At 43.7% G+C, this 26,306-nt stretch overlaps 1 protein-coding gene across 1 annotated transcript in view; it reads left to right on the forward strand.

Moving 5' to 3' along the window:
• Window positions 1-26,306, forward strand: part of LOC120062675 (fibrinogen C domain-containing protein 1-like) — a 158,513-nt gene that overhangs the window by 72,328 nt on the left and 59,879 nt on the right. The window contains exons 3-4 of the mRNA XM_039012722.1: window positions 2,715-2,889; window positions 3,315-3,451. Of these exons, the coding sequence (XP_038868650.1) occupies window positions 2,715-2,889; window positions 3,315-3,451 (312 nt within the window). The remainder of the gene's footprint in view (window positions 1-2,714; window positions 2,890-3,314; window positions 3,452-26,306) is intronic.

Raw genomic sequence — 26,306 nt, forward strand, 5'->3', positions numbered from 1 at the left:
ATTCTGTTTGCTCGAAAATGGATTAATGGTTAAAAAAAAGTAAGGCCTACATCCATAGAGACACTGTCGACAACACAAGTTGTTCTGCTTCCACGAGCACATCCAAAGCTAGCATCAGTTATTCTACATTTGTTGTTAGCCCAGCTAGCATGGACACCGACAGTTGTGAATCTGATGCAGCCGAAGAGCTACTGCCCCCTTACCCGGGAAAGAACCAAACAACAGACAGGGACGTTGGACCATCGAAGAGGCGCAAATATGATGAGAACTACATTGATTTGGGGTTCACTTATATTGGGAGTAGTGCCTTTCCTCAGCCACAGTGTGTTATATGTGCAAAAGTACTATCTCACAACTCGATGAAACCTTCACTCTTGCGCAGACATTTAGAAACAAAACATGCCAATTTGAAAAATACGCCAAAGGAGTTTTTGAAGTGAGAATTAAGGCGACTTTTGAGTAGTAAGACGTATAAAAACAAGAGATACCATTAATAAGAAGGGGCTAGAAGCATCTTATGTGGGGAGCTACCGAGTGGCTAGGACAGGCAAGTCCCATACTATTGTGGAGGACTTAATTCTTCCTGCTACCGCTGATATGGCTGGGACAATGCTGGGGGAAAAGGCAAAAAAACTATACAGACAATGCATTTATCAAACAACGACGCATCAGTGGCATGGCAGGAGATGTTTTGAAACAATTACTGTTTCGCATACAAGCCAGTGAATTCTATGCGTGACAGCTGGATGAGTCAACAGATGTGGCGGGCCTGGCACAGCTCCTGGTATATGTCCATTGCGTTTATGAGGGGTCAATTAAGGAAGACATCTTCTTCTGCAAACCTGGACAGCTTTGTGACATCAAATGGACTTTGGTGGTCAAGATGTGTTGGGTACACTGCAGCATCCCCCGAGAGGCTCTTGCTGCCAAGGGAATGCCTGACAGCTTGAAAGACATTTTGGACACTACAGTGAAAATGGTTAATTTTGTTAAAGCAAGGGCAGCGACCATGTACAGTAACGCTTTTACAACATACAGAAGTGTGCTGGTTATCAAGGGGCAAAGTATTGACACGTTTATTTGAATTGAGAGACGAGCTTAAAGTTTTCTTTACTAACCATAGTTTTCACTTGTCTGACCACTTGCATGATGACGAGTTTCTCACACGACTGGCCTATCTGGGTGATGTTTTTTCTCTCCTGAATTATCTGAATCTAGGATTACAGGGACTCTCCGTAACTATATTCAGTGTGCAGGACAAAATTGAGGCTATGATTAAGAAGTTGGAGCTCTTCTCTGTCTGCATTAACAACATCATTGTGTGATTTTTTGAGTGCAAATGAACTCAAGCTCAACTCAAATGAACTCAATGTCAAATGTGATATAGCAAATCACCTGAGTGAGTTGGGTGTGCAATTACGCAGGTCTTTCCTGAAACGGATGACACAAACAACTGGATTCGTTATCCCTTTCATGCCCTGCCTCCAGTCCATTTACCGATATCTGAACAAGAGAGCCTCATCAAAATTGCAACAAGCGGTCCTTTAAATTTTTTATTTAATTAGCTACTGCCAGATTTCTGTATTGGGCTGCACTCAGGATATCCTGCCTTGGTAAATCGTACCGTTAAGACACTGGTGCCCTTTCAACCACGTACCTATGTGAGAGGTGATTCTTGACCCTCACTAGCATGAAAACTAAATACAGGCACAGACTGTGTGTGGAAAATGATTTAAGACTGAGACTCTCTCCAATACAACCCAACATTGCAGAGTTATGTGCATCCGTTCAAGCACACCATTCTCATTAACCTGTGGTGAGTTATTCACAATTTTTGATGAACAAATAAGGTTTTATATGTAAGATGGCTAAATAAAGAGCAAAATTATTGATTATTATATTATTATTTGTGACCTGGTCCTATAAGAGTTCTTTGTCACTTCACATGAGCCGGGTTCTGACAAAAACTCACACTCATTCTTATGTTTAATAAATGTATAGTATAGTGTGTGTGTGTGGCAGGCTTACAATTATGGCAAAAAAACTATATTTGAGAGTGCACTGACCCTGGTGCTAGAGGGGTTAAGCAGCTGGAGGTTGAATGTTTGAAAGGGGTACGGGACTATAAGAAGTTTGGGAAGCACTGGTGTAGGGTGTTAATGCCATGTCTACCGAGGGAAACATAATCACATGGCCTCGTGTGTTTAGAGTAAGAGAGCCTGCAGTGGTATCGCATGATCCCTGATGTCTAAGATATGAGAGAATGGGAGGTGTCTGCATGCCCTCTTACATTTACATTTAAGTCATTTAGCAGACGCTCTTATCCAGAACAACTTACAAGTACATACATTCATACTTTTTTTTTGTACTGGCCCCCCATGGGAATCGAACCCACAACCCTGGCGTTGCAAGCGCCATGCTCTACCAACTGAGCCACACGGGGCCTCTTCAACTGGAGATTATTTTAGTCAAAGGAAATCCTTTACAAAAACGAATTTCATGTGTCAGGTACATACTGCACAAGTACTCCTAACTATGCATTACATCCAAATACATTGTTCAAAACAGTTACTGTTAGGACATTTCATCCTAGCTCTGTCAGTAATTTCTCCAGCCCCATCCGGCAGCTTCATAGCAGGTGACAAGGCTGCTGTTTAGTTGTTTTTCCAACTACAGAGTGGCCTTCAATGGGCTATTTGTGTGTTTGTTTCCAGCTGCTGTCCGAGAGCCAGATCAACATGGTGAAGGTGGTGAACTCCGTGAGTGATACACTCAACTCCATGCAGAAGGAGACAGGGAACCTGAAGAGCAAGCTGAAGGCAGACCTCCAGAGAGCACCTGCCCGTAGTACTCGGCCCAAAGGCTGCTCCAATGGTAGGCCTATGGATAGTGGCTGGTGGAAGGAGAAATAGTAAATGAGTGCATGGACATCTCTTAACTACCCCATGTCAGCTGTCGGACAATTGTTGATCCCTTGAGCTGCAGTGAACCAGTGTTAGATGTATTTTATGTCTGACATGGCTATTGTTCACAATTGCACTAGAGGGGGAAAAAAGCATAGCTTCATATTGAAATAGGTTTAAACTTTGTTAACTGTTTGCATACTCTGACATCCCAAGTAATTTTTGTACAAACATGGCGTTTCTATAAAGTACAGACAGGATTTTGACAGGGTGTAGTGAAGCTGTCTAGGTTGATTCAGAGATAGGACAGATTATTAAGAGAAGAAAATGATGGAGCTCGCTGGTTTAATTGAATAATGTCTATGAGAAATTCTCGGATTTAAAAGTGAATCAGGTTTCTGATCTCGCTAGGCTCTAGACCTCGGGACTGCAGTGATATCTTCACCGGTGGCCAGCGGGAGGATGGGATCTACTCTATCTTTCCCACACACTACCCTGCTGGCTTCCAGGTCTTCTGTGACATGACAACGGATGGAGGAGGATGGACGGTGAGTGTCTCTTCTGTGTGTCAACCTGTGTCACGCCTTGCTGTGTAGGAGAAACAATCATGTTTAGGTATGATACCAGTACTTGACAACAATGTACTATATACAGTACATCCACAAAACATATGGACGGACAGACAGATGCATGCATCAAACCAATGTTTGTTTCTTTTTAATTTAATCACAGCGCAGTTAAAAGCATGGCCTTTTACTCACTCACTCATTCATCAAACACATAGGAGCTTTAATAGCACACTATCAGAAAAGTTCTAACCAAGTCTAACTTTCTATGTTTGGAGGAAATCATTTGTGTTACCTTTCTCATCACTATTCCTAAAGTGTCCTCCAATACTTCATTGCTAAAAAAGCCAATTATTCTGAGCATGAGGGATCACTTAAAAGTACCTCTTTCTCTTTTTTTCATAAGAATGTGTTTCAAATACAAAGCCCATTAACTTTTCAAGTGCCTTGAAGGTAATATCCTGCGGCTTCTTAGCTTTCCTTCCACTCTAGCATTTCATGTTCTTTTAGACTGTTGTGTAGACAGAGCATTGTTAGTCTTGCTTTATTTAGAAAGCATTGAACTGATTGTGGGATAGGTAGAGTGGGAGGGCAGTAAAGCAACTGGCACAATGAAGATTGGAACCTCAGCTGGCCATGTTTTGTCTGGAGGCAGCAGTGTTGATCACTAGACCATCCTCAAGCACAGACCATTATACTTTAGATATGACAGCATGACATGAGGTAAACAAAAATCCTGCATGAGGATTTATTTATTTATGTTTTACATGCTGACCAGACCGGACACGCCAACGAGCGTCTGCGACGCCAAGGGCTAACATGCTGACCAGACCGGACACGTCCCGTGCGCGAGCGTTGCAACATAAATTTAGAAATCCATGTTATTCAATTATTGCACCCACACTGCTTGCACGCGCCAACGAGCGTCTGCGACACCAAGGGCTAAAATAGATGTCGTTCCTATTTCTGACGCAGATCGCGCTGCAAGTCCTGCCTCTCCCATCTCCTCATTGGTTTATAGAAGAAGGTACCCACGTGCCATCTCCTCATTGGTTATACCCACGTGGGTGATAGAAAGACGAACTGTTTTGCCGGTAGTTGTGGTAATACAATGAAAGTTTAGATGCGATCACCATATAATTTAAACGATGAAAAAGCCTGGAAGGAGGAGAGATGACTAGAAACGATTCGGTTGGCCGTTTTATGTGTGGATTAATTGTCGGAGTAGAGATCCTTGTGCATTTCAGGTAAAATAACAACTCAATGTTTATATTCCAGGACAAATTAGCTAGCAACAGCAAGCTAGCTAAATAGGACAAATTAACGTTAGCTAGCAAGTGCAAGCTAACTAGCTAAATTACCATACGATGGAGCACGCGCGCAGCCGGTTTGGGCAGGGTGTTAGGGGGTAGATCAGCTTTAATATTGCAGATAGATTGTGGCTTCCATCAATGTAATTGTCTGCATCATTTCCAATCCCCCATATATTTTTGGGTTAAGTATGTACAATACCGTTCAAAAGTTTAGGGTCACTTAGAAATGTCCTTGTTTTAGAAAGAAAAACAAATTTTTTGTTGATTAAAGTAACATCAAATTGATCAGAAATACAGTGTTTTCTAATGATTAATTAGCCTTTTAAAATTATAAACTTGGATAGGCTAACACAATGTGCCATTGGAACACAGGAGTGATGGTTGCTGATAATGGGCCTCTGTATGCCTATGTAGATATTCCATTACAAATCTGCCATTTCCAGCTACAATAGACATGTACAACATTAACAATGTCTACACTGTATTTCTGGTCAATTTGATGTTATTTTAATGGACAAAAAATGTGCTTTTCTTTCAAAAACAAAGACATTTCTAAGCAACCCCAAACTTTTGAACGGTAGTGTGTGTATATATATATGTATATATATATATATATACAGTACCAGTCTAAACTATGGACACACCTATTCATTCAAAGGTTTTTATTCATTTTTACTATTTTCTACATTGTAAAGTAATAGTAAATACATCAAAACTATGAAATAACACATATGGGATCATGTAGTAACCAAAAAAGTGTTAAACAAATCAAAATATATTTTATATTTGAGACTCTTCAAAGTAGCCACCCTTTGCCTTGATGACAGCTTTGCATACTCTTGGCATTCTCTCAACCAGCTTCATGAGATAGTCACCTGGAATGCATTACAGGTGTGCCTTGTTAAAAGTTCATTTGTGGAATTTCTTTCCTTCTTAATGCATTTGAGCCAATCAGTTGTGTTGTGGGAAGGTAGGGGTGGTATACAGAAGATAGCCCTATTTGGTAAAAGACCAAGTCCATATTATGGCAAGAACAGCTCAAATAAGCAAAGATTAACAACAGTCCATTATTACTTTAAGACATGAAGGTCTGAAAGTTTCTTCAATAGAGTCGAAAATCCATCAAGCGCTATAATGAAACTGGCTCTCATGGAGACCTTCACAAGAAAGGAAGACCCAGAGTTACCACTGCTGCAGAGGCTGCAGAGGATAAGTTCATTAGATTTACCAGCCTCACAAATTGCAGCCCATATAAATGCTTCACAGAGTGCAAGTAACAGACACATCTCAACATCAACTGTTCAGAGGAGACAGCATGAATCAGGCCTTCATGGTCGAATTGCTGCAAAGAAACCACTACCAAAAGTCACCAATAATAAGAAGAGACTTGCTTGGGCCAAGAAACGCGAGAAATGGATACTAATATTTATAAATAAACTTTTCTAGTCTTATGTTTTGGGGGGTTATTATCCAGCTTGATTGTTATTGCCCACAAGTAAATGAATCAGTGTTGGGTTACTATTTAGTCAGTTTTAGAGATATTGAATATTGCGATTTCTCATGAGGCATTCTGCACCACCATCTTTAGTCCGTCATATTAGCATTATTCGTCGATGCTCACCAGCGGGACATCATTTGCCTTTAAAATGGCCACTCATATACTTTATCAGTAAAGTGGAAGCCCTATCCCGTTTTGTGGAGTTTGAATAAGTTCCATTTATTTCCTCGGCTGCAGTCACACTCAATGTCTGCAGAAACCCCCAGATGGCTTGTGCTGAGAGAAGCTGTGGTGAAATGGCCTTTTAAACTGAAAAGAGTGTGATATTCATAACTTCCACTATGCGGTTGGCAATAGCTGAGATAGTGACAGCGCAGCATTTCGTCTGTGACTTGTTGAGGTTTCCAGGGCTCTAGAGTCATCTCCCCTTAGCTTGGTGTCAGCTTGGTTTAACAGAGGAGTACGTGGAGACACATTCCCAGACCAAAGTCCAATGATCCAATGATTACCAAAATCTTAAAAGAGACAAATAGTACCCAGTCATTAGTTACTAGTACCAAGCTGCTTCCCACAGATGAGAGTATTCGTTTCTGATCATTCAGAGACATTTTTTACTTGACCACAGCTCAGCAGTGGGCGATGGAAGGCGAAGAATGGAGCTTTTAAAAGGAATTAATAGTCACAGCGACCTTATTCATCATTGCTGGTCTCCAGCAGTTTTCAGATGAGGATACAGACTCATCTCTCTCTGCACAGCTGAAGATCTGGGAGCTCTGCTTTCCTGACATACAGGAGGGCTGCTGCTTCACACTCAGACATGCAGCGTCTCTCTCTCTCTCCTCTCTTTCTCTCTGCTTTTTCTGTATAATTTTTTCTTCCATTTGGTTTACCATAGTATTGGCCTGATAGCCTCGTGTGAACAGCCAGGTCACCCGTGATTACAAGCCAGTATTCAACATCCATCCATGTCTGACCATGTGGAAACCGGCCACTAGGGACAACAGTGAGTGCTCTTACCTTCAAGTAGGTTTCTGTTTTGCTAAGGAACTGTGGATGGGGATGGCAGATGGGCATAAGCATAAGCATCAGCCTGTGATACTCAAAGTTTGCAGGTTTAAATCCAGCAATAAAAAGTTTTGTTTTTATCCTATCCCAAACCTTAACCATTCGGAGTTAATGCCTAAACCTAACCCTGACTTTTAAAATTCATAGTTAACGCTTAACCTTAACCACTTCTAAATTTGAGGTTTGCAGCAACTTCTAAATTTGATGTTTGGGATACATGGATGAACAGCTAATTCTGACGTGAGACTGAGAGCTAATTGCGTGTGAAAGCCAGATAATATCATATTTTCAATCCGGTATTAATGATTCGAGAGACAGGTGCAGGAATGCTTAATAAGGTTTTTTATTAAGCCCAAATTACGGGGTGCCGTGTACAGGCATGGGGACGAAGACCAAACAAACACGTAACAAAACACAGGGTAGAAACCCAAAACAAAAGAGCGAGGAGTACCTCGAATAAATAACACACGCACACAATGATTAACACACGGGACGAGACACGTAATCATCTGCACAATCCACAAGGGCACGAAAGCCCAAAACACACAGCACAGGTAATCATACGCACCAACAGACATTGTAACAATAATGGACAGCACCATGGTGAACAAAAGGCACATTATACAAATACAATCAGTTTCACCGGTTTCGAGGACGATCACAGGAACGCAGTGCGTGTTGATCAGGACCCAATGCAGCTGCTGAAGTTGTGTCATTGTCTGGACGGGCCAGTTGTGGCTGCTGAAGTTGTGTCGTCGGATGGACCCATTGTGGCGACGTCGGACGACCCAGTTGCAGCTGCCGAAGTTGCGGCGACACTGGACGGACCAGTTGCAGCGTCGTGTGACGGGCCATTCCCGCTGTCTCTTTCAATGGTCGATTATTCTGTCACGTTGGTAACAAAGATTTGGGAGACAGGCGTAGGAATGCGTAATAGTGTTTTTTATTATACACCAATTTACGGCGTGCCGTGTAAGGGCACGGGGACGAAGACCAAAAAAACACGTAAAAAAACACAGGGTAGAAACCCAAAACAAAAGAGCGAAGAGTACCTTGAATAAATACACACGTGCACAATGATTAACACAAAGGACAAGCCCCGTAATCATCTCCGCAATCCACAATTGCACGCAAGCCAAAACACACAGTACAGGTACTCACACGCACCAACGGACATTGTAATAATAATCCACCCCACCATGGTGAACAAAGGGCACATATATACAAATACAATCAGTAGGATTAGGGGCCAGGTGTGCGCAATGAAAGTTCCAGAGGGTTCGTGACACATATGACCCTAATGGAATGCATGGATGAAGGTCTTTTCCCAGAGGCATCCCTTGCATTGACAAAGTGCACGAGACTAGCCAGAGTGACAGATGTCACTTAGATCACTCTGTTTTAAATTGAAATTTGTTCAGTAAAAAAAAAAACACTTAGACACATAGTTTTTTTTTTCTCATTCTTTTATTTTAAAGAGCTCTGTCACAACGGACCAGTCAGTCATGTTGGCTTACCATCAGCTGTGGGGGTGAAGGAGAGGCCAATAAACTGACCGACTGATGGAAGCCCCATAACCAGGCCTTCTTTTAGATGAGATGCTGTGAAATACTGAGCATCTAACCTGATTGGGATAGTGTTTTAATTAAATGTCTAAGCCGTTGGAGAAGGGGGTTCTAAACTGACATATGGATTTGTTTTAAAATGATCATACTATGGATCATTTAGCATTGAATAACACATTCATAAATGGCCAAAAAGACATTCAGATGCTACTGACGTTTTCATGAGAAGACGATTTTCCGGATGTAAAAATAGATGTCTCTAGCTTAAACTGACGGATTTTGATGGGGATTTTTTTATTTGGTTACTTACATTGCGCGCCGATGCGTCAATCGACTCTAGGGTGTTAATCTGGACTCCTCACGTTTTTCCACTCCCACTGTGATGACTGTAGCAGCTTGTCTTTGAAGGTTGCTCGAACCCTAGTGGCAGTAGAGAGGTTAACAATCCCAGATCTACCCTATTTACATTGGGAACGTAATTAGTGTGTTTTGACAACCTTGACATTCACTCTTCGCCCATTTCACTCTTGGGTCAGCTTCAATGTGACAGGGTTGACTCTCCCCACTGGCGCCCAGCACTCAATAGACTGGTGGGTTATGACACTCTAGTGCACTGATGTGCCTATGAGGGAGTGTCTCAATCAGGGTCAAGACCTCGGAGGCCCAGCATCCTGAAATATTTTACACAGAACAGGCTTTATTATTATCAAATTATAACCATCATCCGTAGTGGGGGTTGTAGTACTGTAGTGGTAGGTCAATAATGATAGTATGCCATCTGCTTTTATTCAATTTGATATAGGCCAAGGCCCAGTTGCAGTTGTAAACGGCAGAGTTGTAGTAGTGCTAGTGTTTTTGATACAAAAATGCTTTTGATATGTTAGATATTTTTTTTCTTCATTTTAAAGATAAAGTAAATTAAACCAGCCTCTCAGGGAGATGGTCTGACTGGGAACCAGTCATCCAGGAATCATTTTCTGTCTGTAATCAACTGGAGGGATTGCACCAGCACACTGGTCCTCACTGTCTCTGGAACGACAGAGCATGGGAATAAAATATAGCAATCCAGTTTCAATTTGACCCTATAATGTTTGACACGTTCTTTTCTATTATAGCGTCTTTCCAAGCTGAGCCCCCGCAGTTCTGCAGTCCTCTCCACTTTTTCAGTTTTTTCAATAATTGCTGTATTTTTCTGCCTCTCATAGCTTGGGACACGACGTTGGCGAGAACGTGGTCTTATTTCTGATGGCAGACTTTGAAAGGTGATGAAAGATGAAAGTAACATTAATACCAGAGGGGCAACTCCGTGGCATATTTTCCCCTTTTCCATTGCGGCGGTTTGAATTTTACATGACCACTAAAGGTCTAGAGAAACTCTAACGATTCTTGGAGTGGCTCTTTTAGATTCTGAAATAAGATGCTACCTTGAGATTAAAGTTGTTTTAAAACAACTGAACCCTGCATTTAAAGGAAGTGGCTTAACCATTGATCATGCAGAGAGTCATGATTTACCAGGATTACAGATGGGTTGGAATTGTAATGCAGTTCTCAGTGAGGAAAGTTATTAATAAAAATCACATTTAATCCATATAGGGTTCAAATATCCCTGTTCCTAGCAAAACTATACATTTTTTATTTTATTTTATTTGCTAAAAGGAAGAGAGTTCAAATGAATGGTTTATTCATTATTCATTATGGCGCAAGAAGGTTTGCTGAAATATTTATCTTTGGTACACAGTACAGCGAATTGAAGAACTTTTCAGTAGTGCAGGCGTTTTGTTTTATTTTTCGAGGTTAGATGTATTTTTGATGCACATACCACTTTTTCAAGTGTCCTTGAATTCTTCAGTTCCTGAAGTGTCCTTGTACATTAAAAAAAACTTTGAATTACCGACAAAGGGGGGCCCCATTGATTTTGTTAGTCACTCTCACTCAGATACAAGTATCATATTAAAAACTGCAAATATTTCCCTCCGCCAATGGCAAAATGTGTAGATTTGCATGAAATTAGTTATTCAATTCAAAATCTCTCTACTCTCTGGATTTTTTAAATTTTATTTCAGTAAATTTGCTTTAAATGTGCAATAATTATCCAGCACTTGTAAAGGCAGTCAATGTTGTTCTCCCCCTTAGACGAGAAGGAGCATGGATAGGACCAAGATGCGGATTGAGGGAAATAAGCCATCTTTTAATGACAACAGCAAACAAGACACTACAAAACTACAAAACAACAAATGTGACTAACCTTCAACCGTCCTGTGAGGACACAGGAACAAACACCCACAAAACCCCAGTGAAACCCTGGCTGCCTTAGTATGACTCTCAATTAGAGACAAACGATACACACCTGTCTCTAATTGAGAATCATACCAGGCCGAACACAAAAACCAACCTAGAAATACAAAACATAGACTGCCCACCCAAAACACACGCCCTGACCAAAAACACATACAAAAACAACATAAAACAGGTCAGGACCGTTACAGAACCCCCCCCTCAAGGTGCGAACGCCGGGCGCACCAGCACAAAGTCCAGGGGAGGGTCTGGGTGGGCAGTTGACCACGGTGGTGGCTCCGGCTCTGGACGCTGTCCCCACACCACCATAGTCACTCCCCGTTTCTGTCTTCCCCTCCCAATGACCACCCTAAAACTAACATCCCCTAAATAAACGGCCAGCACCAGGAGAAGGGGCAGAACCGGGACAAGGGGCAGAACCGGGACAAGGGGCAGCACCGGGACAAGGGGCAGCAACGGGACAAGGGGCAGCACCGGGACAAGGGGCAGCACCGGGACAAGGGGCAGCACCGGGACAAGGGGCAGCACCGGGACAAGGGGCAGCACCGGGACAAGGGGCAGGTCCCGGCTGAGGGACTCTGGCAGGTCCCGGCTGAGGGACTCTGGCAGGTCCCGGCTGAGGGACTCTGGCAGGTCCCGGCTGAGGGACTCTGGCAGGTCCCGGCTGAGGGACTCTGGCAGGTCCCGGCTGAGGGACTCTGGCAGGTCCCGGCTGAGGGACTCTGGCAGGTCCCGGCTGAGGGACTCTGGCAGATCCCGGCTGAGGGACTCTGGCAGATCCCGGCTGAGGGACTCTGGCAGATCCCGGCTGAGGGACTCTGGCAGATCCCGGCTGAGGGACTCTGGCAGATCCCGGCTGAGGGACTCTGGCAGGTCCCGGCTGAGGGACTCTGGCAGGTCCCGGCTGAGGGGCTCTGGCAGGTCCCGGCTGGACGGCTCTGGCAGGTCCCGGCTGGACGGCTCTGGCAGGTCCCGGCTGGACGGCTCTGGCAGGTCCCGGCTGGACGGCTCTGGCAGGTCCCGGCTGGACGGCTCTGGCAGGTCCCGGCTGGACGGCTCTGGCAGGCCCCGGCTGGACGGCTCTGGCAGGCCCCGGCTGGACGGCTCTGGCAGGCCATAGCAGGACGGCTCTGGCAGGTCATAGCAGGACGGCTCTGGCAGGTCATAGCCGGACGGCTCTGGCAGGTCATAGCAGGACGGCTCTGGCAGGTCATAGCAGGACGGCTCTGGCAGGTCATAGCAGGACGGCTCTGGCTGGTCATGGCAGGACGGCTCTGGCTGGTCATGGCAGGACGGCTCTGGCTGGTCATGGCAGGACGGCTCTGGCTGGTCATGGCAGGACGGCTCTGGCTGGTCATGGCAGGACGGCTCTGTAGGGAGGAGAAGGAGAGACAGCCTGGTGCGTGGTCTAGGCACTGGCTGCGCTGGAGAGGAGGAAACAGCAGGAGAGAGAACCCGGAGAGACAGCCTGGTGCGTGGTCTAGGCACTGGCTGCGCTGGAGAGGAGGAAACAGCAGGAGAGAGAACCCGGAGAGACAGCCTGGTACGGGGGGCTGCCACCGGAGGACTGGTACATGGAGGTGGCACCGGGTCTACCGGACCGTGAAGGAGGACACGTGCTCTTGAGCACCGAGCCTCCCCAACCCTACCAGGTTGAATGATCCCCGTAGCCCTGCCAGTGCGGCGAGGTGGAATAGCCCGCACTGGGCTATGCAGGCGAACCGGGGACACCACCTGTAAGGCTGGTGCCATGTACGCCGGCCCGAGGAGACGTACTGGAGGCCAGATACGTTGGGCCGGCTTCATGACATCCGGCTCGATGCCCAACCTAGCCCTCCCAGTGCGGCAAGGTGGAATAGCCCGCACTGGGCTAAGCACGCGTACTGGGGACACCGTGCGCTTTACCGCATAACACGGTGTCTTACCAGTACGACGCCTTCTACCTCCACGGTAAGCACGGGGAGTTGGCTCGGGTATCCTACCCGGCTTTGCCACACTCCTCGTGTGCCCCCCCCCAAGAAATTTTTGGGTCTGACTCACGGGCTCCCAACCGCGTTGTCGCGCTGCCTCCTCATACCAACGCCTCTCAGCCTTCGCTGCTTCCAACTCCTCCTTGGGACGGCGATATTCCCCTGGCTGAGCCCAAGGTCCTCTACCGTCCAGGATCTCCTCCCAAGTCCATTCCTCCTGTGTCCAGTGCCTTAGTTCCTTTTCTCTCTCCTCAATCCGCTTGGTCCTGTTGTGGTGGGTGTTTCTGTAAAGGCAGTCAATGTTGTTCTCCCCCTTAGACGAGAAGGAGCATGGATAGGACCAAGATGCGGATTGAGGGAAATAAGCCATCTTTTAATGACAACAGCAAACAAGACACTACAAAACTACAAAACAACAAATGTGACTAACCTTCAACCGTCCTGTGAGGACACAGGAACAAACACCCACAAAACCCCAGTGAAACCCTGGCTGCCTTAGTATGACTCTCAATTAGAGACAAACGATACACACCTGTCTCTAATTGAGAATCATACCAGGCCGAACACAAAAACCAACCTAGAAATACAAAACATAGACTGCCCACCCAAAACACACGCCCTGACCAAAAACACATACAAAAACAACATAAAACAGGTCAGGACCGTTACAGCACTATGGATTTTAAATTATGCAATAGCCCTTTTCACGCTGCATTGTTATTAGACCCTGGCTATCAATTAGCCCCAGGCTAAGACTGGCCACTAGGCTAGTATTCACACAAGCAGGTTAACCCTGGGCTAACTTTAGCCCTGGGCTAGGATTCACAGGACAAACTGGGATTAAGGACAAACACACATGCAACAAATATTCTATCTCTGCCACGCAATCAATTTTTGCAAATAAGGCATTTATTAACACATTACTTCCCTTTGCTTCTAGCCTAGCATTTTATTTCCAACAGTGATGGTTTGTATAAAGCTGATTTGTCTGCCTGTCCGACCTCGGAAACAATGTTTCACTATTGACATGCGATATCGCCCCTGCACAGCAAATACTGTGCACAGATGAGATATCAACTTTTTTGATCCAAACAAAATCATGCTACTATGATTACGGCTTATCCTGAATGAATTGTGAATAATGATGAGTGAGAATGTTATAGAGGCATAAATATCATCCCGCACTAAATGGGGAGGTATGATTGTAATGGTGAGAGGTTAGCATGTCTTGGAGGTATGATATTATGCGTCTGTAACTTAACTTAACTCACTCATCATTATTATTCTCAATTCATTAAGGACTATCCCTATTCATGGGAGCATCCACATTCATGTAGAAGTGTTTAGAGACATATTCTATTCTAATTTGCAATATATTCTTATTTACTCCAAAATGACACAATACATTATTTACCATCCATTTATATTGGGCATAAAATAATCTAAAACACAACCAAAACAAACAGAAAATGCATGCAACAAGTTTGTAGAGTCACAAGCTTGATGTAATCATTGTGTGCTAGGAATATGGGACCAAATACTAAACCTTTTACTACTTTAATACACATATAAGTGAATTTGTCCCAATACTTTTGGTCCCCTAAAATGAAGGGACTATGTACAAAAAGGGCTGTATTTTCTAAACAGTTCACCGTTGGATGAAAATACCCTCAAATTAAACCTGATAGTTTGCATTTTAACCCCATAGTCATTGTATCCTTTAAGAAGTGCTTGACTACAGAGCCAAAACAACAATAACATTGTCACCGTCTCAGTACTTTGGAGCTCACTGTAGATTATATTCATTCTTAATGGGTTTGATCATTCGGCACGCCTGGAATTGGAAATCCAATGTAATTTTCATCCACAATATTTGAGCAGTAAATTTCCACAGTTCCTGTCTGAATTGGTTAAATATGATCTTAGCGGGCAATTGAACTTGTGTTACTGAGATGAGGATAAGAGTAGGGGGTCTATGGGGGAAGTGGAGGGGCAGTGGATCTGCACACACGGTATCTATAAGGCAAAGTCAATTCCAATGTGATCTAGATGAGAGTGAATTCTCCACCCTGGTGCACAGACTGCTAGTGCACTTCAAAGTGTATTATCTCTAGTAGCATGTTCGGAATTACTCCAGATGAGGTGAGATTGGCTTTGCGGACATTAGAGGGGCTCTGCGTTGAAGTGACAGTTGTTTGGAGAGTATTGTTGGATCAGTGTATATACAGTGCATTCGGAAAGTATTCAGACCCCTTGACTTTTTCCAAATTTTGTTACAGCTTTATTCTAAACTGTATTAAATTCATTGTTTTCCTCAACAATTTACACACAATACCCCATTCTGAAAAAGCGAAAACAGGTTTTTATAAATTTTGGCAAATTTATAAAAAATAAAAAAACAGAAATACATTATTTACATAAGTATTCAGACCCTTTGCTATCAAATCAAATGTATTTTAATAGCCCTTTTTACATCAGCAGATGTCATGAAGTGCTATACAGAAACCCAGCCTAAAACCCCAAACATCAAGCAATGCTGATGTAGAAGCACGGTGGCTAGGAAAAACTCCCTAGAAAGGCAGGGACCTAGGAAGAAACCTAGAGAGGAGCCAGGCTCCGAGGGGTGGCCAGACCTCTTCTGGCTGTGCCGGGTGGAGATTATAAGAGTACATGGCCATTAATGCCAGATTGTTCTTCAAGATGTTCAAATGTTCATAGATGACCAGCAGGGTCAAATAATAATCACAGTGGTTGTAGAGGGTGCAACAGGTCAGTACCTCAAGAGTAAATGTCAGTTGGCTTTTCATAGCCGAGCATTCAGAGGTCGAGACAGCAGGCGCGGTAGAGAGAGAGTCGAAAACCGCAGGTCCAGGACAGGATAGCACGTCCGGTGAACAGGTCAGGGTTCCATGGCCGTGGTCAGAACATTTGAAACTTGAGCAGCAACATGACCAGGTAGACTGGGGACAGCCAGGAGACATCAGGCCTGGTAGTCCTGAGGCATGATTCTAGGGCTCAGGTCCTCCAGGAGTGGAGGGAGAGAGAGAGAATTAGAGGGAGCATAATTCAATTCACACAGGACACCAGATAAGACAGGAGAATTACACCAGATATAACAGACTGACCCTATCCCCCCGGCACATAGACTATTGCAGCATAGATACTGGAGGATGAGACAGGGGTGGGTCTGGGGACACTGTGGCCCTGTACGACGATAGCCCCGGACAGGGCAAACCAGGCAGGATATAACACTTTGCTGAAGCACAGCCACCACACCACTTGTATTCTGTACTACTCCACTGACTGTTAAACAGCCATCTCCAGCACATCTTTCGCATCAAAGCCTCCTTCACTCATGCTGCTAAACATACCCTCATAAAACGGACTATCCTACCAATCCTTGACTTCGGCGATGTCATTTACAAAATAGCCTCCAACACTCTACTCAGCAAATTGGATGTAGTCTATCCCAGTGCCATCATTTTGTCACCAAAGCCCCATATACCACCCACCACTGCAACCTGTATGCTCTCGTTGGCTGGCCCTCGCTTCATATTCGTCGCCAAATCCAATGGCTCTAGGTAATCTATAAGTCTTTGCTCTTTGCTGATAGACAGTACTTTGTTGAAGCACCGTTGGTAGTGATTACAGCCTCAAGTCTTCTTGGGTATGATGCTACAAGCTTGGCACACCTACATTTGGGGAATTTCTCCCATTCTTCTCTGCAGATCCTCTCAAGCTCAGTCAGGTTGGATAGGGAGCATTTCTGCACAGCTATTTTCAGGTCTCTCCAGAGATGGTCGATTGGGTTCAGGCTGTGACTCTAGCTAAGCCACTCAAGGACATTCAGAGACTTGTCACGAAGCAACTCCTGCATTGTCTTGGCTGTGTGCTTAGGGTCGTTGTCCTGTTGGAAGTGAACCTTGCCCCAGCCTGAGGTCCTGAGCACTCTGGAGCAGGTTTTCATAAAGGACCTCTCTGTACTTTGCTCCATTCATCTTTCCCTCGATCCTGACTAGTCTCCCAGTCCCTGCCTCTGAAAAACATCCCCACAGCATGATGCTGGCACCATCCTTATGGTGAAGCATGGTGGTGCCAGCATCATGCTGTGGGGATGTTTCCTCCAGACCTGACGCTTGGCATTCAGGCCAAAGCGTTCAATCTTGGTTTCCTCAGAACAGAGAATCTTGTTTCTCATGGTCTGAGTCCTTTATCTCCAAGCGGGCTGTCATGTGCTTTCTACAGAGAAGTCTCTTCCGTCTGGCCAATCTACCATAAAGGTCTGATTGGTGGAGTGCTGCAGAGATGGTTGTCCTTCTGGAAGGTATTGCCATCTCCACAGAGGAGCTTTAGAGCTCTGTCAGAGTGACCATCGGGTTCTTGGTCACCTCCATGACCAAGGCCCTTCTCCCCCGATTAGTCAGTTTGGATGGACGGCCAGCTCTAGGAAGAGTCTTGGGGGTTCCAAACTTCTTACATTTAAGAATGATGGAGACCACTGTGTTCTTGGGGACCTTCAATGCTGCAGAATTTTTTTTGTACCCTTCCCCAGATCTGTGCCTCGACACAGTCCTGTCTCGGAGCTTTACGGACAATTCCTTCCACCACATGGCTTGGTTTTAGCTCTGACATGCACTGTCAACTGTGGGACTTTATATAGACAGATGTGTGCATTTCCAAATCATGTCCAATCAATAGAATTTACCACAGGTGGACTCCAATCAATTTCTAGAAACATATCAAGGATGACCAATGGAAACAGGATGCCTGTGAGCTCAAGGTCCAGTCTCATAGCAAAGGGACTGAATACTTATGTAAATAAGGTGTTTCTGTTTTTTATTTTTATAATATGCCCACATTTCTAAAACCCTGTTTTCACTTTGTCATTATGGGATATCGGGTGTCGATTTATGGAGATTTTTTTTAATTTAAAACGTCTTATGGCTGAGATCCCGGTAACGGGATTGATGTGAAAGTGCATGGCGCCAAACTCAAACAACAGAAATCTCATAATTAAAATTCCTCATACATGCATGTATCTTATACCATTTTAAAGGTAATCTTGTTGTTAATCCCACCAAAGTGTCCGATTTCAAATAGGATTTTCAGCGAAAGCACCACAAATGATTATGTTAGGTCACCGCCAAATCACAGACAAACGCAGTCATTTTCCCAGCCAAAGATAGGAGTCACAAAAAGCACAAATAGAGATAAAATTAATCACTATCCTTTGATGATCTTCATCAGATGACACTCATAGGACTTCATGTTACACAATACATGTATGTTTTGTTTGATAAAGTTCATATTTATATAAAAAAATCTGAGTTTACATTGGCGTGTTACGTTCACTAGTTTCAAAAACATCCAGTGATTTTGCATAGCCACATCGATTCAACAGAAATACTCATCATAAATGTAGATGATAATACAAGTTATACACATGGAATTATAGATACACCTCTCCTTAAAGCCTTATTCTAAAATGGATTAACTTCTTATGGCTGAAGGGGCAGTATTGAGTAGCTTGGATGAAAGGTGCACAGAGGTGCCCATATTAAACGTAAAGTGTTTTACAGCGAAAACACAATATATATTTCTATTAGCTCACTACAGTAGCCAAACACACAACGCAATTTACTCCCCGCAAAAATAGCTTGCACAAAACCGACAAAATAGAGATAAAATTAATCACTAACCTTGAACAAATTCATCAGATGACAGTCTTATAACATCAGGTTATACAATACACTTATGTTTTGTTCAAAAATGTGCATATTTAGAGCTTCAAATCCTGATTATACATTGTGAATACGTAGCATCGATTCACCAGAATCTCCAGAGATATTTTGGACACTCACCTAATCTGACCAAAGAACTCATCATAAACTTTACATAAAAATACTTGTTGTATGGCAAATGAAAGATACACTGGTTCTTAATGCAACCGCCGTGTTAGATTTTTAAAAATAACTTTACCATAACAAACAGCTTGGGTTATTGCGAGACAGCGCTCGCCAAAACGGCAGAGAATAGGAATCAACATTTTCCACAGAAATACGAAATAACATCATAAATTGTTCTTACTTTTGCTGAGCTTCCATCAGAATCTTGTACAAGGAGTCCTTGGTCCAGAATAAATCGTTGTTTGGTTTTAGAATGTCCTTTACTTCTGTCGAATTCACGCCACAATGCTAGCCAAGCTTGATAACGTTCCCATCTTCTCTCTACGCAAAGAACGGAAAACTCCAAAAGTCCCAATAAACGTTGAATAATCTAATAAAACTCGGTTGAAAAAACATACTTTACGATGTTATTATCACATGTATCAAATAAAATCAGAGCCAGAGATATTCGCCGTGTAAACCGAACGCTTATCAGAAGACAATATCGAGGTGCTTCGCGCGCCTAGGTAGAGAAAGGAAATTCCTGACCTGCCACGCCAAAAGCTCTTGTTCGACCTCAGATCAAGCTAGACACCCCATTCCACCTTCCACTGCCTGTTGACATCTAGTGGAAGGCGTATGAAGTGCATGTATGTCGATAAATATAAGCCAGTTGAATAGGCAGGCCCTGAAACAGAGCCCCATTTTCAGAATGTTCACTTCCTGTCTGGAAGTTTGCTGCCAAATGAGTTCTGTTTTACTCACAGATATAATTCAAACAGTTTTAGAAACTTGAGAATGTTTTCTATCCAATAGTAATAATAATATGCATATTGTATGATCTAGAATAGAGTACGAGGCCGTTTAAATTGGGCAGGATTTTTTCCAAAGTGAAAATAGCGCCCCCCTATTGACAAGAAGATAACATACATTTTTTGGGGAAAAGTCAAAGGGTCTGAATACTTTCCGAATGCACTGTAAGTATATCAGTACTTTTGTTAGGTACAATGGAAGACAGAAAAGGGTTGTGTTCATTATGGCATACAATGGAAAATGTTTTAAAATATTTTAAAATGAAAATGTGTGTCACGCCCTGACCATAGAGTGTGTCACGCCCTGACCCTGACCATGTTTATTCTCTATGTTGGTTGGGGCGTGATAGTGACTAGGGTGGGTCATCTAGGTGATTAATGGTTTATGTTGGCCTGGTATGCTTCCCAATCAGAGACAGCTGTTTATCGTTGTCTCTGATTGGGGATCATATTTAGGTTCGCCATTTTCCCCATTGTGTTTGTGGGATCTTGTCTACAGATAGTTGCCTGTGTGCACACCAGTAGCGTCACGTTTCGTTTTGTTCTTTATTTGTTTTGTTTGGTGAGTTTCATTTAATTAAAAGATGTGAAACTCTACGCACGCTGCGCCTTGGTCCATTCATTATGACGAATGTGACAATGTGCGTTTCTTATTGGAAAATTCCAGGTAGTCCCGCCCTTTTTTAGCCCTCCTCACTGCCATTCGTTCAGTGTCACTCATTCCCTATTTGATCTAAAGCTTTTGCCACCTAAGCCGGATACATACTCCAAATGGATGTTGGCACATGATTTGAGTTGAGATTCAAAGCTCTTGAACAACTGTGATTCTGTCAACACAAGTCAGACTTGACCGAGATCCCTCTGTGGATTACACTACCATCCAACAGCCAATCAAAAGCTAAAGATCTAAGTTTACCTCAATCGGCTTGTGACAGCCACCTCAGCCATGCTCCCTCTGTGTCCAAATAAAAAAACTGAACCCCTTACGGCTAATTGGAGCGCACTAAGTAGTTGATTAGTAATAAAAGAAGGATATCAAGGGCTTTATTGGCAAAGGTAAGTAGAGCAGTGCTTCACAGATTGCCATCATTGTATTTGGCTTGTTAGCATTGCTTTGACAGTATGGCTCCATAATCGAAAACATTCAGTTAATGATTTAATGCTTATCAGCAGGGCAAAGATGATTCTTTACTAGATTGAGACCTGTGCCAGAGAAGTCCTATTGTACACTTAAATGGATTTGGAGAGGCACAGGTAGGCCACAGGCAGATCAGAGAATAATCTGCTATTTGCATCTTCAGACAATACTAGATTGTTTTTCTCATGTACAATATAAAGACACAGCTCTTGAAATGATGTACTGTAGCTTTTAGGAATGGAATATTCTATCCAGTTATGGGTACATATTCTTTATTCTCTATTGTATGTCTGGTGTTTGGGACACTGTGTAATCTAACATGGGCATTCCTATGTGGTCAAAACTGATGTACCTTATGCTTACTTGTATTGATCTATTCTGTATAGAGCGTTGTAAAGTATCCTTTGCAGTGTGATCTATTTGAGACAATATACGGTTGGAAGAAAAAGCCTTTGTTGTTGTGGAGTGATGCACTCCAGCTCTGAGGCTTTGAAAGCTGGTGTTGGTCAGTCAGAGAAAAAGCAGGGGTCATGACACACAAGGAGGAGACGCAGCAATCTTGCACAAATGACTGATGTCAGTGGAAATGCCTTTGGACTTGAATGGTGCTGTACCATTGGAAAGCGGTTTACGGAGACACTGTATCCCATCTGTCTTTTGTGCTCATTAACAGCCCTGTATGGAGCCTTGTGATGGAGCTGGGTAATTTCAGTTGAGCAGAATACTGTAGGGAAGAGCAATTTGTACTGCCAATGTGGTGTAAAGACAACAGGAGCTCTGAAAAGATGCTGTTCCCCTCCTTCATCGCTATATGGGCCTTTGGATGAGTAATAAGTAACCAGTAGGCCTATTTATTTTCTCCCATCACTCTCGTGTAGGACTGTTCCTCTCATGGGTGTTATAACACGAGTGTACGTTATGAGTGACATTGGGTCGTTTTCCTGCGTGGCTCTGAGGGGAAAACATTACAAATATTGTACCTGTGGAGCTGTTCATATGTTTACTATTGTGAGTAGCAATAGTTGTAGTAGTGGTCATCGTCATAGACATCATCGCAGTTGTAGTAGGTGTCACTGTCGTCGTCGTAGCCGTCGTAGTGTAACGGAGTTTAGAACGTCGCCATAAACTCTCTCCACAGCTAGCTCGAATTGACACTGATGTAGCCATGCAATCTGTATCTTTTGGGTGGCTAAAAAAAGTTGGTATGTTGTCAAGGAGGGTGGTCACGTGTGTTGCAAAGCAGCGGATCACTGGTTCGGACAGTGGAGGAAGCTAAGTTGTTAGCAGCACACTGACCTCCGTTACAGTTGCAGTGGTCGTAGTAACAGTAGTTTTTTTGTTGTTGTATTAGCAGTCGTAGTATTAGCAGTCGTCTAGGTCGGTGCAGCGGCTCACGGAGAACGGCTAAGTTCACCGTCTCAGTTAATTGACAGCTCTGGGTGAGTACAGTACGTTATCAAGTCCTCTCCACGGTGCCTTGTGGTGTCTAATATTCCCTGCCAGATTGACAAGGAGAGGGCATGTTTGTTGGCACTGGAAAGGCCTCTCATTTTCCAAGCCAGCAGATTGGCATGCTATTCTACTCTGCCAGTCTTGGCTGCTCTGAGCGTCTTTCAGTGAATAGTCCAATGACATGAATAGGTTCTTGTGTCTTTGCACTGCATGGCTTTGAGAAGTATGAAAACAGCCCTCCAACACACTATGCACACACCACAGAAACACAATCCACAGACTATCTAATGTCTCATACTGGTCCATTAGGGTAATATGAAACTAACATGTGCCGAGGTACGATCTGTGCCAAGGAGAATTATGACATTTAGAGACATATTAAAAGAATGACAGAGCAAAAAAATCAGATGTGATTTTCAATTTCTTGGTTGATTAAAATTAATGCAGTGTTTTTCCTCCAAAGCTAAATGAAACATATTCCTTAAGTGATTAATCAGGAACTCCTTATGTAATAAAATCAACAAAGAGACATTCCATCATTATTTAAATATTCACCATCATTCTCAGATCCCTTTTAATGTCTTCTATCCCTCTCGCCTCCTCCCAAATACAAAAGTGATTAGCCAGCTCTTCTATTGTTGCGCCGTCCCAGCCAATCATTTCTAGTTACCTACAGCATGTATACCCAGAACATTAGTAGAGATGTTTTGAGAACATTAATATGTTACGTTTTTCCAGAACTTTTGAGGTTCCCATGGAGATTCCCATAACATGGCTATAATGTTTTCCCCATGAACATTCAGTTAATACATTCGACACAAATGTGGCATATTGTAACGGTTGTTCTCCTCCTCGTCTGAGGAGGAGTATGGATCGGACCAAAACGCAGCTTGTGTGGAATACATGAATTTATTTAAACAAGACGAACACGAAGCACACTTGATAAATTACAAAATAACAAAACGACGTAGACCGACCTGGACATGAGAACTTACATAACACAAAGAACGCACGAACAGGAACAGACTAAACAAACGAAACAGTCCCGTGTGGTACAGACACGGAAGACAATCACCCACAAACAAACGGTGTGAACAGCCTACCTTAATATGGTTCTCAATCAGAGGAAACGTCAAACACCTGCCCCTGATTGAGAACCATATAAGGCTAATTAACAATGAACCTACACAAGAAACAAATAACATAGACTGCCCACCCAGCTCACGTCCTGACCAACTAAACAAAGCTAAACAAAGGAAAATAAGGTCAGGAACGTGACACATATCCTTCTTCTAATGTTCATTAAATTATGTTTTCATTTTAAAAACCGTCATGGGATGTTGTCATTAGCTGGAAGCCATATAGGGCCCCCATTGGAACGTTGTTGGAACGTTCACTGTTTGCTGGGATGATGGGACTACTAGGCCATCCCAACATGCTGTTAATGAAGAGTTAAGCTGTGGGAGTCTGCAGTTCTCAACACATTATGAGCAGAGTAGACCACCCAAGCACACCAGACAGATTGAGAGAGGGACTTCCGGCGATGGAATCATTAAGCTCTTCCCACACACACATGATACATTATTCAAGTTATTATGTGGACTAATACCATGTTATGGGATGTGTACACAAGACCATTCCTCTTCCGATGCTGTGCCCGTCAGACAAGTGTGTCATCTCGTTTTCTGTGGAATGCTGTGGTCTAGCGTGGTGCTTCACTGTGAATGACTAAATGACTGCTCTGTATTGGGGGCTGGCAAAAAGACTCATTGGAATAGGTCACGTTTCTTTCGCGACTCACTCTGTATTGCGAGGGACAACAGACAGACACATCACAGGATGGGTGAGAGCGAGCGCTTCCCCCGCCCCTTTGCATTTTATGCCACAATAACATATTTCTTTTTTTGTGTGTACCCAGCATATGGAGCTTTCGAGTCAGCGTTTTTCGCTGCAACGTTATTACAAGTGCCCCCTAGCTATACCCATCAATCATCCCCCAATTTGCCATTTCTCCCAACACCCAGGACTGTGTCAGCCAGCCTGTTATGCGAGCCCGGTTTCTTTACACCATCTAAATACCCCTTAAATTAAAGCCAGCATCAGGCCCACTAATGGGAATACTCATAGCCCAGCTCATCAAATATTTATTGAAACATGAGAATTTGCCTTTTATTTTAATCAACTGGCTTATACACAAGGTGCTGTGGTGATTTCGGCAGATTAATCATCGAGAGGTGGCTCATTGAACATTTCCACAGATTAGAGTGAATAATTAAAATATCTTTGGCTGTGTGGTGGGTTGGAGCGGGGATAGGAGGAGTGAACATATTTATTCTCAGTAAAGCCTCAACACATTAATTTTGAATGTAGCCCAAAGCACCTGCCCAGAATGTTGGCATGTTTTATTGAGAGAATTACAGTGTCTTCACAGATCAGCTCACTTCAAAATACACTGCATTACCAAAAGTATATGAACACCTGCTCGTTGAACATCTAATTCAAAATCATGTGCATTAATATGGAGTTGGTCCCCCCTTTGCTGTTATAACAGCCTCCACTCTTCTGGGACGTCTTTCCACTAGATGTTGGAACATTGCTGCGGGGACTTGCTTCCATTTAGCCACAAGAGCATTACTGAGGTCGGGCACTGAGGTTGGGTGATTAGGCCTGGATCGCAATCGGTGTTCCAATTCATCCCAAAGGTGTTCGATTGGGTTGAGGTCAGGGCTCTGTGCAGGCCAGTAAAGTTCTTCCACAGCGATTTCAACAAACCATTTCTGTATGGACCTTGCTTTGTGCACAGGGGCATTGTCATGCTGAAATAGGAAAGGGCCTTCCCCAAACTGTTGCCACAAAGTGGGAAGCACAGAATGGTCTAGAATGTCATTGTATGCTGTAGCGTTAAGATTTCCCTTCATTGGAACTAAGGTACCTAGCCCGAACCATGAAAAACAGCCCCAGACCATTATCCCTCCTCCACCAAACATTACAGTTGGCACTATGCATTTTCCTGTCATCCGCCAAACCCAGATTTGTCAGTCGGACTGCCAGATGGTGAAGTGTGATTCATCACTCCAGAGAACGCGTTTCCACTGCTCCAGAGTCCAATGGCAGCGAGCTTTACACCACTCCAGCTGACGCTTGGCATTGCACATGGTGATCTTAGGCTTGTGTGCGGCTGCTTGGCAATGGAAACCCATTTCATGAAGCTTTCGATGAACAGTAATTGTACTGATGTTGCTTCCAGAGGCCGTTTGGAACTCAATAGTGAGTGTTGCAACCGATGACAGACGATTTTTACATGCTACGCGCTTCAGCACTCAGCGATCCGGTTCTGTGAGCTTGTGTGGCCTACCACGTCGCAGCTGAGCCGTTGTTGCTCCTAGACGTTTCCACTTCACAATAACAGCACGTACAGTTGACCGGGGAAGTTCTAGCAGGTAAGAAATTTGACTAAATGACTTGTTGGAATGGTGGCATCCTATGACGGTGCCACGTTCAAAGTCACTGAGCTCTTCAGTACGGCCATTCTACTGCCAATGTTACCTATGGAGAGTGGATGGCTATGTCCTCAAATGTATACACCTGTCAGCAACGGGTGTGTCTGAAATAGCCAAATCCACTAATTTGAAGGGGTGTCCACATAATTTTGTAAGCCGATCAAATGACATTGACTCGAAGTGAGAGGAGTAGATGTGCAGTCAGTCATTAGGCTCCACATGCTTTGAAAGAGCCTCACCTTTAGTAATATTGATTAATTGAGCTTCTCCAATGGATCACAGATGACTGGGCTAGAGATGAGAATGCTAAGAGGGCATTTTGCCAAACACACTGAGGAATAACA

This window comes from Salvelinus namaycush, chromosome 18, assembly GCF_016432855.1.
Source record: "Salvelinus namaycush isolate Seneca chromosome 18, SaNama_1.0, whole genome shotgun sequence".
Taxonomy (NCBI): Eukaryota; Metazoa; Chordata; class Actinopteri; order Salmoniformes; family Salmonidae; genus Salvelinus; species Salvelinus namaycush.